This window comes from Tyto alba, unplaced genomic scaffold, assembly GCF_018691265.1.
Source record: "Tyto alba isolate M040663 unplaced genomic scaffold, T.alba_DEE_v4.0 Super-Scaffold_12, whole genome shotgun sequence".
NCBI classification, from domain to species: domain Eukaryota; kingdom Metazoa; phylum Chordata; class Aves; order Strigiformes; family Tytonidae; genus Tyto; species Tyto alba.
The window spans coordinates 3,492,332-3,506,299 of record NW_024881274.1 but is presented as its reverse complement, the minus strand read 5'-3'; the positions used below and the strand labels follow the sequence as shown (position 1 = coordinate 3,506,299).

Below are 13,968 nucleotides of genomic sequence, written 5' to 3'. Positions count from 1 at the left end.
GGAGGCTTCAGTGTCATCCAGAACCTGGTTTACGGGGTGCCCCTAAGAATCCGACTCGCTCGCAAGACGGGGGCTCGCCAGCGGCGCCGCTGCAGCCGGGGCGGGGACGGAGGCGCCGGCTGGCAGCGTCACCTCACATCTTAATTACCCCAAGAGTAACTACAAACACAGCACAGACGGACAAGAGAGCACTGCAGCTGGAACGCCGCGCGTGCTCCCGCAACGCGGCCGGGGCTCGTCAGCTCCCGGCCCGGGCTGAGCGGGCGGGCGAGGGGCCGTCAGGGCGGGGATCTGAGCCTCCAGCTCCGCCGAGCCCCGCGCGCAGCCCCGCGCCTCGCAACGGGACCACGTCACGGCAGCGCAGCACGGAACCGCCTCCGCTTTTCGTCCATCCCAAACCTGGATCGGGACTTCGAGGACGTGGGGGGCTGTGTAAAGAACGGCTTTTCCAGGAGAGGTGTGCTCCTTATTCTGCCTCAGCTGTCCCTAGGAGAATTGCTGGGGAAGTGCTTTAAAACCACTGCAAATAATTTTGTATTTAAAAATTACTCAATCTGTTGATGCTTATATACAAGAGTCAGTTCTTGTGCTATAAATGTTATGATTCATTGCTTCGTTTCTTTTCTTTTTTTCTTTTTTTTTTTTTTTTTTGAAAAATACACTAAGAGACAAGAGCTGTTTTGCTATTTTCTAATGAAGACACTACTCACGCTTAAATATCCAGTATTTATCATAGTAACAAATTCAAACAGTAAAGTGCACCCATTTACAGAGAGAACAGATGGAAAACCATTAGTGCAAGAATCCTGTGAAAAATGTAACACATGGTATCGTGAAAAAAACCTGCACGCTGCAGTATTCAAGCCTTCTTTCAGCTTGGTGTTTGTGTTAAAAGTGTGAGCTGTTTTCTTTTTCCCTTAAAACATCTTCATAAACCCAAAAGTTACACACAGAAGTGCTGTGAGGGGACGTTTCGGAAGGACAGTACCTGGGGAGCACAAGGCAGTGAACAGCGAAAGCGAAGCACGGGCAGTTCTCGCACCGTCCCGTTTGCATCTCAGCGGAGAGAACCGGCTCACGGCCGCAGCGCGTCTTGCTCGGCCGTATAAAATGGGGACGGGGCTGAATTTGGTTACTTTTTCCTTTCAAAGAAGCAACTAAAGGTAGGAAGCCACTCCCTCGATCAGAAAGCTGGAGGATGGGAGGCGTTGAGCAAAGCGACCGCTGCTACTCCAGACCCACGGATACGCATGTCCTAGCTATAGGTGCATTGTACGCGGAGAAGAGATCCGTTATTCCTTACAAAGCAGAACACATTGCTTCAAAAAGAGAGGAAGAAAAAAATCATCACAATCCCTTCGCAAGGAGAGAAACAGCGCATGGAGCCGAGTGTCCCCGCAGCCGCGGGGAGCCCGCCCTACCGAGGGGTTCCCCAGTCAACCCCCCACTTCACAGAGCCCTGTAATAAAGCAAGGAGTCAGCACTGGCTTGCACCTCAAGGAAGAAAATGCCAACCTCAACCCAAATACTGGCTTGGACAAAGACCAAATAGCCCAAAACAGCCCCAAAATCTTCAAACCCCACGAAGGAATCCCCCCCCAAATGCTCTTGACGTGTCTATGAGACACAAGCCTCCATCGTCCCAAGGTGTGCACGTCCCAGTCTGCTCCAAGGCAATGAAATAGCAACGAGATGTGCTGGTTAACACACAGAAAAAAAAAAAAAAAAAAAAAACAAACCCAAAACCAACAACCCCAAAAAACAACCAAAAAGCCCCATCGAAGCCAGGGTTTGCTTAAGAGTTTCAGACCAAGCCCTCAGCTGGTGTAAATGGATGTAACTGCACCGATGTTGCGCTGGGGATATGCTCATTTACACCAACGGAGGTTGGACCCCATGATTTGGGTCAAGAAGCCTTGCAATCCACTCGCATAGCCCTTGGAAACACCGAAAGGTATCGCACCTCCTGCTCAGCACTGAAATCACTCTTAAGAGTTGCTTAAGTGAGGTTCAGCATGGGCAACAGGCACTATTTTGCTTTAAAACAAGCTACAGGGTTATCGCTCTCCCCCCTGTTCATCCCACCCTTTGCCCTCAGTAACCAAATAGGCAGATTACAAACCCACCAGTAATAACTGAATCTGTAAAGAAAGTTCCTTCACCCTACTCCCTCCCTCTCCCCACCCCCCACCCCCCAAAAAAATTCAGAGAATAATTGAAAAATTATTGAAAATCCTATAAAAAGGATTTTGGAACCGTCCCCTGCTTTTCTGTCTTGATTTGATTTGCATTTGATTTAAAAAAAAAAAAATAGAAAAAACACCCAACCCAAACCGAGAAATGTCCTGAAATAGATCGCATAAATAAATTATAAATATCTCTCTTTTAAGTACAGCTCCTTAAAAAGCAAAACACAGTCTCTACCATTTACAGGTACGGAGCACAGAAATAATTTTTCCAAGATTTTGGGAATGGATCTTAGAGGCGCGCAGCCCTCGCCGCGGCACCGGCTCCGCGGGCGGGACGAGCCGAAGGGAAGGGACGGTGCAGGGCTGGGTTTGCTGAAGGACCCCTCCTGTCTTGGGAACCATCGTGCCACGTTACACATCCTCATCATCCACAAAAAAAAAAAAAAAAATTAAAATTTGCAATTTTCCTCCTTGAATACCACTTTCTAAATCAGATTTTTCTTTCTCCTTGCAAGTAAAAAAAACCCCACCAAATGAAACCCCCCAACAGCCCTGGTGAAAACGCGGGGTTGCGTGCGCGGTGCAGTCACCTGCTGACGTGTGAAGAAGTTGTCGTAATCCCGGTTCACGCACAAGAGGTTTCTGGCCAATTCCCTCGGCTGATCAAAACGCATACGAAGGGCCAACTTTAATCTCTCAACACGCTTGTAAAACGCCCCGGAGCAAATCGGAGTCGGGGTGCCCGGCGGGTAGCTTGCGAAGCACCGGAGCCCTGCGTGATCCCCACCCCTTCCGGCCGATGACGCGATTAAATAACGAAGGAATCCAATTCAGATTAAACCGCTATAAACCAGATGAAGCGGGATGGTTATTGTGCATAGCTACTTGGTATTAAAACACACCGCGCCCTGGCTCGCTGCGGGCAATTTGCTCCTTGGGGGCAAAGAGGCAAACGACGCGGCTGGCACAGGGACCTGCAGCCTTGGGGGAGGCTCCCGTGATCCCTGCTCTGCTCCCGCTAGGAACTCCTATCAGAATTGTCTAAGAGCTCACTGAGACAAAAGAAACCAATTTAAATCGAACGCCATTGTCTCTTGAAAAAAAGCTGGTTACCTCCCGCTGCGTAGGGGATATTTCTGGACCACCCCGCACCACGCACTAAGATATCCTGGTTGGGAATTTAGCTGGAATTGGGCAAATGATACTGGCTCGGCTGATGTTGGCTTCACGGTCAGCTGGGGAATGAAAGGGCTGGAGCACGTGCATGGCTGTCTGACCACCACACAAAGTACCGGAGAAACTTGGTCATGTAGCTACCAAAGAGAAATAATAAAAAAAAAAAAAAAAAAAAAAAAAAAATATGCATGGAAATCAAGCTTGGAAGTGTGTGCTGAAAACATGAGGGTCTTACTCCAACAAGCGTCTTTTACACATTAGACTCCACAAATGGTCTCTTTGGTTTGATTGGGGATGTCTGCCCTTGCCTGGAGTCCCTGGAGAGCTGCCTGTACAGGTTGTCCTGGTAGGCCTGCGCCACAGGCAGCGTCCTTGCCACCTTGACGTCGGGATATGAGGAGGCTTGGGTGACTCTCTCCAGGAGGTCTCCCCGGGACCCATTGGCCAGCATCCCATGGGGGCTGTAATAGTCTTCCTCTAGCAAATGGCCATTCTGTGCATTGTTGGTTTTGTTATAAAAGGCAATGTTGCTGATTGAAGAAGGTGGGCTAAATGATTCCGGCTGGGGGAGATTGCCAGGAGACGTAGGACTAATGACAGTGTCCACTGATGACACAGCCCAGGTCCGGTTCTGCTGATGGAGATGGGGGTACTGCTGAGTCCGAGCGGTTTTGTCTATGATTCCCATGAACGGCGTGGTCCGGGAACGGGCTGGCTCACTGGGGTAGCCCCCCTGCGTGGGAGAGACCGGAGAAAGTTCATCGCACGATCTGTCGTAAGCTGGCTTGAGGGGAATCTCCATTTGCTGAATCGAAGCGGAAGGGCGGAAGTTGGGAGTCAGGTTGGAGGTGGAGGAGATGCTATTGCTGGAAGGAGAGAAGCGGAGGCCAACGCTCTGCGAGTGGAGCAGAGGCCTTGGAGTCGGCGGGTGAGGCTTGATTTCGCTGGGATTAACTGTGATGGGCCTTCTTATGAGATGAGACACATCTGGAGAGCCCAGCTGGCTGGCGGGGAGGGAGGAACGTTCCAGGTCAAGCTTCGAGTGGCACACCGGGTAGTAGGAAGCAGACTGGCTTCGCCCGATCTGAGGTGTCTGGCTGTATCTCATCCCCCCCCGGTACGCCGAGGACGGTCTCTGAGGAAGGTCTTCTTTAGCCAGCCCTCCGTGCTGACAGATCGCTCCCGCGCTGAGGCTCGCCTGAACGTGCTGCACTGGCCTGCTGTCACCGACGATGCCCCCGATGGAGCCCTGGTAGACCAGCCTGCTCTGGCTGACCCCCATTTCCCCCGATGGCGACTGGTACTTGGTGGCCATCGAGTGGGCAACCTGGCTGTAAGCACCGGTCGGGATTACAGTACTCGAATGGACGGCCGAGCTGGGCTGGTTGCTCCTCACGATCTGCGCCTTGGCCGGCTGGAGCCTCAGCCCCTGCTGCGGCACGGCCACGGGGAGCTGGGGCATCTGGAAAGACCTCTGCGTCATCTTGGACAACGGAGACTTTGGTCTCCCGGGCAGCTGGCCGACTCCGCTGGGTTCTTGCTGGTAACGAACCGGGGAACCCGACTGTGACCTGTAAACGCTCATGCTTTCTGCTGGGGGGCTGGCGCGATACTGGGGACCTCTACGAAGAGGAGAAGGTGGTGGGCTTTGATATTCCTTCCCCTGACTTCCGACAGGAGGTGGGCTGAAGCGGTACGAGGAGCCCTGGTGAGCAGGGGACGTGTGCGGAGGACTGGGCCTGTAATGCGAGTTCTGGTGTGTCGGAGACAGCGCAGGAGAGGTGGACTGGTACCCTTGCCTGGTTGGCGAACCCACGGAGCTGTTGGACCTGAAATCAAAGACCTGATGAGAACCAAGAGGTGAGCCAGAAATATAGGCTGAGTCTCTGTGAGCTGGGGACGGGGGCGGGCTCTGGATGATGGGCAGCCCTTGGTTTGGCCTGGACTCTGTCTGCAAGCCAATGGAAACATTTTCTACATCCTGCTCAAGGTATTCCTCCTCAAAGATATCTTGCACAGAATACAGCTCTTCATGCTGGGCTTCGGGTTCCGGCTCCACCGGGAGCGGGGGCGGCTGCTGCTGCTGCTGCTGCTGCTGCTGCACCTGCCTGCACTCCTCTTCCACCCGCATCAGCAGCCGTTGGATCTCACGGTTGTTGGGACACAGCTTGATGGCCTCGTTCAGGTCCTCCAGGGCTGCTGAAAACTGCCTGCTTGACAAAGGGACAGAAATGAGAGCTGAAATTACTCTGGATTTGAATGGAGCCGTTCTTGGAGGCTCCTGAGCGTTAAGTGGCTTGTCCGTGTTACTGAGGGAGATGTCCGTGATTGCTACCACTCCCTGCGTCTCTCAAGCTCTGCCTTATGTGCCTCACTCAGATTTATTTTATCCAGACTGAAGGAAAACACTGCCGGCCATTTGGGAGAAGAGGGGAACACAGTCCTGAGATGGCACAACCCAGACTAGCAAAAATGCCTGTCCTTAGCACTGTACGTTACAGGCTAATTAATTACTCCTCACAGCACCACCATCAGCTTTGCCCCTGACTTAGAAAAGGGGAAACCAAAGCATCGATAACGAAGAGCCAAGCTCATCACTACTGTAAACAAGCGCAGCTTTGATGGAGTTGCAACCGCTTACGCCAGCAAGAGTTTAACTTCTGCCTGATGCTGAGACCACACAGCGGCAGGGCTGGCTCCAGAGCTCCGGGGCTCCCACGGGTCAGCGCTTTAGGCAAGGCTTGTCTCTCCAATTTTGCAATGGATTTGGCTAACTTCTTCAGAGCGAAGGAACCGAGCGATGTTAGGGAGCCTGCCAGCCCCCCGGGGAAGCCTCTGCCAGGGAAAGGCCGGCCTGTGAGGAGTAAAAGGGAGGCGGGGGTTTGGGGAAGGGGGTTGTCATTTACAGGGACACTGTTCGCTTTTGAGCAAAACCATCTGTCTGAACATGATCGTCACCTGGGGGGATGACCTCGGTGAAAAACTCCCCAGCTCCTCCCAACATCAGCCTAAGCTTTCGCACAAGCGACTGAAAACTGGGCTGGAGGAAGGCAAAGCCTCCTGCTCCCCAAACTGTGCTGGCCTCGGGGTGCTGCTGGGCACAAACTGGGGAACAGAGGTGAAAAGACAAAGTTGTGACAGTTTCTGCTGGAGAGACCTGGGGAGAAAAGGACGCTTGTACGTGGGGAGGCTGATATCATCTGGAAAGGAACCTGGTTCCTTACAAGTGTTTTGGAAACAATGGAGAGGAAAACCATTAAAGGAAAGGCATTAGGTCAGCGTGGCTCAGCTAGCAGCACTGCTCTGCAGAACAGAAGGTCACGGCTTCACCTCCCACACCGAGAGCCGGCGGACCAGGCAGCGCAGCAGCAGCTGGTTCCACCCTCACCTCCAGCGTGGGAGGCTCACGGTGGTGGTGTCTGCCCAGAGACGTTTGCACAGGTGGGCTCGACGTACCCCCGGCTGCTGGCGATCCCCTGCACTGCCACGCAAGGCATTTCGGCTGCCATTTAAAACCGAGGTGCGTGCAATGACAGCGCGCCCAGCCCGTGAGCTCAGGATTCAAAAGCTCATTTAGGAACGGCATTGATCGGTTTTAATGAATCTAATCTCACATCTTTTAGCCTCTGGGGAGGTGAACAAGGGGAATCCTTGCAGATCCCAGTGCTGCAGCTCTCTAGAAGCTGGTGGCAGTGCTCTGAGCACAGGCTGTGGCTGAAAGCTCACCCGTGGGCGCTTGCCTGCACAGTCACTGCACAGCTAGTCAGCAGTTTCTGCCTTGCAAAAAGTGCTGTAGGACAGAGAGATTCATAGATTTTAAGGCCAGAAGAGATCACGGCGATGAACGAGTCTGCCCTCTTGCATAACACAGGCCACAGGGCTTTCATGAGTCATATTTTGCCTCGAGTCCAAGTTGTAGTTGGACTAATGTGTATTTTTAAAAAGAATACCCAACTTTGGTGTAAAGGTTTCCAGTGCAGTAAGATATTCAGACAAAGTTCAACTAAGATGAACCTCTCAGAACATTTGCATTCAGCTGTCTCCAGAAATTACCAAATGAGGGTGGGTGTTACTCTGGAGTTTGAGAGGTTTGTAATCTCATTAATGAATGCTCCTTTGCCATTTCTTCCCATGGGGACACAGGTACGGTTTTGCACGCTGGGTGCCTACATCGCTGTGGCCAGGCTTGAAGAGACCAGCCCCTTGCACTTTTCTCCCTCTCTCTCCTCACCTGCTGCTGCGTTTGGCCCTTGCTCTTGCATAGTAAGCTTCATAAGATTTCGGTTTCAGCTCCAGTGCTTTAGTAGCAAATTCCTCCGCCATTCCAAAATCCTGTCATTACAATAGGTGTGCAGATAAGTAATTGAATAGATATAGAGATAAAAATATATACAGTTTGGGAAGAAAACAAACTCAATATGGACTCTTTTTTATCGCATGTACCATGGAAAACTTGATGGTACCGCTATGTTTCACATGGATTCAACACCATTTACAGCCAGAGAGCTACGACAGCATCTCCAGAGACTCAAAGCCCTCTCGTAACACCCGATGCTGTCAGCACCCACAGAGGCCAGCATGCCACTGGCTCCGTTCTCACTGATTGTGTTCCCAACAAGTGCATGCAATCCCTCTCCAACAACCTACAGTCTTGAGGAAACATCTGGTCTCGCAGAGGCTGGAATGTAATCTCATGAGGGATTTTTTTTCCATAGATGAAAGGAATAGGAAACCTTTCCCACGCCCTCTACTTCCCACTCTGCAACACACTGACATACTTCGAAGGGGCTGAATAAAACTGCACATGAAGGAAGGGACTACGGTATCTCAGCAGCTACAAACAGGATTTGCCTGGCAAAGGTCTCCTACCAGTGCCACCCATCCCACTGTTCCTTGCCTCCCCCTTACACCTCACTTGGGAGACTAATTTGGGAGTGGGGAGGGAGAGGGTGACGGTGTGGGATGGAGACTGCTCTGGGTGCTTTCGAGTGGCAGTGCCACGAGATTGGACTCTCAGATATGGTTGAGGCCCTGCCAGCCGCCCTCCCCTGCCTTGTCCCCAATGATTCACGCACCACTAAGCTCAGCTGAACCTCAGCTCTTGTAAAGGAGAACTCTTCCCACCGGAGTGGCTTTCATCCCACAGCCAAGTATCGCTTTGGATTGCTGACTGGGGCTGTGACCCTGAGCAGTTCTGGGAGAAAGGACTGAAGAGTACTCGATTTGTTCAAAAACTCTACTTAAGCAGACTCTTGCTATCTGGAGGCCCTGCCTGGGGAAGCTCATACTTTTGTTTGTACCTTCAGTAGCAGTTACTGAAGAGATATTGCCTAACAGACTAAATTGGGCATGTAGTCAAGAGGTAGGTATCTTTATGGTCTCATCTATAGGTGCAAAACCTGTAGGAGTAATTACAACCCTCTGAAATTTTCTATCACAAAACCTGGGATTCCCCAGTTAACAATAAACGAAAAATCTTGTCCTTACAAGCGCAGGCTTAGCTGTGAGTTGGCTTGTTTAAAGAGAAGGTTCACACTTTTCCTACAGATTGTGTTGTTTGTTCACCAGCACTACGATTTTACTCCCATTGCTTTTCATCTTTCTCCCTCACCGCTTAAAGAAATGAAGGTGTCGCAGAAAACCCTTCCCATCCAGTGCAACCTTCGCTGGCTCATGGCCCCTGTGGAGATTTCACTTTTTGAGTCTATGGAGGCTTTAAGTCATAGAGGTGAAAGCCTCTTCCCGCAGAGCAAGGGGGAGGTGGCACTTGGCTGTTGGGAGAACAGACATGCTGCAGGAGTTGGTCGCTAGATGCTGCTGGATTGGAGCAGGGAGAGTGACAGTGATCTGGCAGTTCTGGGAGGAGAGGGAGTATGTGGGGGTGTTTCTGGATGAGTCACTGCCCTGGGGAAGTGCTAGCCCCCTAAGCATATGCTCCTTCATTTTAAATTAATTAGTATTCAAAGGAGCACATCTCCTGGCTCCTCCCTCACTGCTGCCCTAGAAATCTGGAAAATGCCTCCACCCCCAATTCACATCATCATCAAAAGGGAGTAATAAAAAATTCAAAAAGCTATAAACATAGCAATGAATTTTTAATCATCAGAAATGCATATTAAATCATTACTTCTTTTGAATTATAAAATGTCAGTGCTCTGTGAAGGACAACCAGGTTACACAGAGGAGAGATCTCAAGAGGTCAAAGCACAATTACAGGATGGACATATCTCTGTGCACAGGCAGAAAGCTGGCAGTTTGTGCCTAAGGCCATGAAGAGTGGGGAGACTTACGTTCATTTTCCTTCGACATCGGGAGAGGTTGAGAAGGAGTGACACCTTCAGCTCACGGAACGTTTTCAGGTCTTCTCCAAACCCTTCCCTGGGGAATTTTTTCAGAGCGTACTGGTAGCGCTGGGCAGCCTCTTTCACTTTACCTTTCTAATAGAAGGAGAACATGTCAAAAGACATCCTTTACTTCATTGCAGAGAACTCACTCACCAGCCCCATGAATGTTTTAGGTGGTTAAGGTAACATGACTTCACTATTTAGTTGTTTTCTAGAAAGGAATGCCAGAACATTTGATCAAGGGAACATCTGATCTGGAAATGCAGATGCCTTGCACAAGTTGAGTTCTCCCACTTCGTACAGAGTTGTCACGCTACAGTAGGAAACACAGCAGAAATTGTGTTAACTTGATACAACTCCATCTGGTTTCTGGATGAATGGTCTTTTGAGCTGAGTGATCAGTAGCCCATTTCTGGAAAACATCCTACACCCAAAGCTTAATAAGCATCAGGGCGGGTAAAGAATATGAAGTGTGGGACTTTGGGTGGGGTTCCTGGGGCTCAGAGAAGCCTCTGCAATAGCACAGAGAAATGTTATGGCACTGACGTGGCTTTGAAGTTGGATGAAACGGGTTGAGATTCATCTCCCTGGACTTTAGACGTCTAGAAATTAGGTGTCTACATCTAAGCCGATCAACTGGGTTCCTTTTATAGTTATTGGGACGCAGCAGTCACCTTCAAAGGGTGACTCATCTTTGCTATTTTGGGCACCTATTTTTGGGATGGGATGATCTGTGCCCTGGAGGGGGGCAGCCACGGCAGCTAGGGTGAAAGAAAGAGGGCAAAATGGGATCTAGGACACTTGCAACTCATGATGACCCAGACATAAATTTTGCAGCTACGAATAGTAAACTTTAAAACCTTGCAGACTCAGGTTTCTCAGCTGTATCATGTATCTCTGGCAGATAACTCCAGTTACAACTCCAGCTTTGCATATTTTCTGCTTCACCCTTAGAGCCCAACAGTGAATCATTGTTGTACTTGCACATTTTGTGTGTGTGTACAAATCTCCAGGTTTTAAAGATCAGCTTAAAATAAACATAGAGCAAAAAAGACTCTCAAACTGTAATGGTAGAATGTCTCCCATGGGCTAAAGGACACAACAAAGCCATCTGTGTCCTGACAATCTGTTTTCATTGCAAAAAGTTTCTTCCACTAGTTTTTCTGGGATATACTCTTGTTGCCTTGTTCCACAGCAGTGCGCCTGCTAGGTAATGACAATGGTGCCAGATCTGAGGCAATGACATCAGCACTCCAAATCTCTGTAAAACACTTGGGTTCTGGTGTTTTCAAAGAGGAAATGAAGTGCTGGCTCACATCCAGAATGCAGAGAAACTTGGCACTGCTTCAGCTCCGTTACAGATTTGGGCAATCAGTCCCCCCTCCCCAACCTCACTAACCAAAACCCAAAGAGTTTGCAACACAAGGAATGCTGTGAGAAGTAGCTTTTACTTGCTACGGGTTAAGACAGCAGCATTGCTCAGTCAAAACCTTACACAAACTTATCCTGCAAGCTGCACCTGTTCAGTTTTTCCAAAACCATTCTTCTCACCTTATAAAACATGTCTCCCTCCTCCATCAGCTTGCTCAACAGGATGATCATGATGTCTGGTTTGGAGGTTGCCATCGCCCATGTTGCTGGACCTGTAGTGTACAGGATGCATGATGGGTAAAAAACTCATACAATGCAAGGGTGGTAGGAAGCTGGGTGGAAAAAATATCCTGGGGTGGGAATTTCTGCTGGAGAGAACAACTTGGCACGGTCAAAGGGCAGAGCGCTCCAAATGTCTGAGCTGACAATTCCTCTCACACTTAAGTTAACGTCATCCACATTGCAATGGTTTTCCTTTGCATCATTAAGGCTAATCCTAATCACCACCACCACGATGGTCTGGGAAAGGATGGGAGCCATTTCCACAAGAGGGCAGTGCTGATTGTGGAACCAGCTGGGGTGGGGGAAACAAAACATATTTAAAAGGAAAAATCAGAGTGGTTACATAAAAGCATTTCTAAATTAAAATCTCTGCAAGTGTACTAAGAAATCTGCAGTTCAACTGTCGATAGGCGTTTTGTGTTTAAGTGGATTGTGATTTCCAACTTCACAAGATGTGAAATACTCGAGTAGAAAACCCATTGAGGTGGAAAATATGATGAAGGAAAGGTGGTGTCTAAGTGCTGCTGGTGCCGAAGCTGTCCGTTGGGCTGGGGACACGCTGGCTCTGCACAGGGCCCGCCCATGCAGAGCCCGTTTTTATCTCAAGAACTAATACTGGGAGGGAAGGGATGGCAAAAATTTGGGGACAACTCATTAGTGTGGGTGAAGTATAAGTCAACAATATTCTATAAGTAGATTCAGTACATTTTGGGGGGAAGGAGGTTAGTTTTTGAGTTCAAGTTATTCTCTGCAACAGTCATTAAAAAAATTATTTGAAGGTGAGATAAATTAAAAGATTAGAGGTGTTGGGGACGCATGCAGGCTAAATCAAACAGGAGAAAGCAAGGCTGACAAAGCTATCAGATCGAAGCTGATGCTGACAGCAATGAGATATACCTCGTGGGCGACTCGGTAACGTCTGACAACCTTCAAAGAAAGGAGAAAACAAAAAGTTGTAGGAGAGAGGGGAAAAAAAAATGGATGAAGGTGAAAAAAAAAAAAAAAAAAGAAAGGAAAAAAGCAGCTGTGAGAGGCAGGCAGCAAAGAAGCCAATGCACCAGCAAAATCCCCTTTCACAGGAAAACGTAACGTGAGCAGCTGTGTGGCGCAGTGCAGGTAACACTAAGATCTGAAAGCATACACAGAGCAAGTGAATGCAGCAGCTCACAGCAATGCATGGACATAGTACGTTTGTCGACTCAGACTAGTAAAGATAGAAAAAGCATTACCAGAGGAAAGACCTTGCCAAAGAAACAGTTGTTTATTGATTAACTTTGCTAAGTAATACGACAGCAAAAAAAATATATTCCCCGTTTTAATAAAGAGAACAAGGCAGTCCTGACTCGCCGGCTGCTTTTGGAGTATGAAGCAGCAGCTGGGGCTGAAGCTGCCTCCGTGTTACACTCAGAGTTTCTAGGAGGTCAGCCCCACTGCTCGGGGTCCAGCCTGAGAACAGAGCCAACTGTGGATTGTCCCCTTGTCCCTACCTATCTTTGCTCCTTTCTTCAGGAGAGTGACGACGACCGAGGTGTTGCGGCACCCCACCGCCCTGTCGAGGGGCCGCATCCCGCTGTAGTCAACGTGCTCGATCATGGCCCCATGGTCCACCAGAAACTGAACCTGCAACGAGAAGCCCAACACTCAGTTCTGCTCCTGGGCGAGGCCTCTGTGCACTGCTGGGGATACACAACCAGCAAAAGCTTGCTCTGCTCCACTGCTTGGGCTAAAACCACTTCGACAGGGTCGGAGGGTCTCGTGTGTTGTCCTCCGTAGAAGCGCCTGCGTGTACGGGGGGCCAGGACTCTATATGCTTATTGCTACATCAAGCCAAACTGTACTATTTTAAGGCTTTTACACCAACTGCCTGCTTTCTTTTGCACGTATTACAGGTCACTTACCACCTCTGCGTCGCCATAAAAAGCCGCCAGGTCCAGCGGAGTGCGTCCGTTTTTATCGGCGTGGTCAGTGGCAGCTCCGTTCTCCACCAGGGAACGCACCACGGCGAGATGTCCCTTCAGACAGGCCCAGCTGAGCGCCGTCAAGCCCTCCTTGTCCATCAGAGAAATGGAGGCACCTGAAAGAACAAGTGTCAGTTCACTTCAGAGCTGTCACTGAGCGCTACGATACAACAAACCATCCACTCTTTGTGGCAGCTTATCTTTAGGGAGCTATGTATATAATTAATAATTACTTTATTAACATTTCTCCCACCGCAGATCCCACCCTTCCATGGCAACTTCAAATGCACTGAGAGGAACTGTGGCAAATGAGTTTATTCACACCAAGCTGCAAACTTTTTCACACCTAGCTCAGTAGGCTTTTCTGGCAAATCTCTTCTGAGCAGCAGGGTGGATTTGACATCGCTCATCTGAGACGTCAATCTTTCTTTTCAACTGTTTTTTTTTTTTTTTAATCAAAACCCATTCCAGCCTGTGTGAGTCAGAGATGAAGACCATTTTGCTGTTTCAGCAGGTCATGGTGTACCAAGGGGAACTAAGTCAACTGAGCTCAGTTCTTCTAAAAAAGCACATATTTTCCCCTCTTCACTCCCCTCCCCTTTACCCAAACTGACACAATTTCCAGCAGTATTTCTCCCTGAACTTTAC

The 13,968-nt window shown here is 49.5% G+C and overlaps 1 protein-coding gene across 13 annotated transcripts in view; it reads right to left on the bottom strand.

The window, feature by feature from the left end:
- Nucleotides 1-2,196: 2,196 nt before the first annotated feature.
- Nucleotides 2,197-13,968, bottom strand: part of TANC2 (tetratricopeptide repeat, ankyrin repeat and coiled-coil containing 2) — a 281,670-nt gene continuing 269,898 nt past the window's right edge. For 10 of the 13 annotated variants that reach the window (XM_032996633.2, XM_032996632.2, XM_032996634.2 and 7 more), the window contains 7 exons: nucleotides 13,261-13,436; nucleotides 12,850-12,982; nucleotides 12,260-12,289; nucleotides 11,261-11,352; nucleotides 9,656-9,802; nucleotides 7,597-7,697; nucleotides 2,197-5,578 (listed from right to left, as the gene is read on the bottom strand). In XM_032996633.2, the coding sequence (XP_032852524.1) occupies nucleotides 3,616-5,578; nucleotides 7,597-7,697; nucleotides 9,656-9,802; nucleotides 11,261-11,352; nucleotides 12,260-12,289; nucleotides 12,850-12,982; nucleotides 13,261-13,436 (2,642 nt within the window). In that variant the 3' untranslated portion in view covers nucleotides 2,197-3,615. The remainder of the gene's footprint in view (nucleotides 5,579-7,596; nucleotides 7,698-9,655; nucleotides 9,803-11,260; nucleotides 11,353-12,259; nucleotides 12,290-12,849; nucleotides 12,983-13,260; nucleotides 13,437-13,968) is intronic. The other 3 variants (XM_042787174.1, XM_042787175.1, XM_042787176.1) reach the window with 3 other exon arrangements.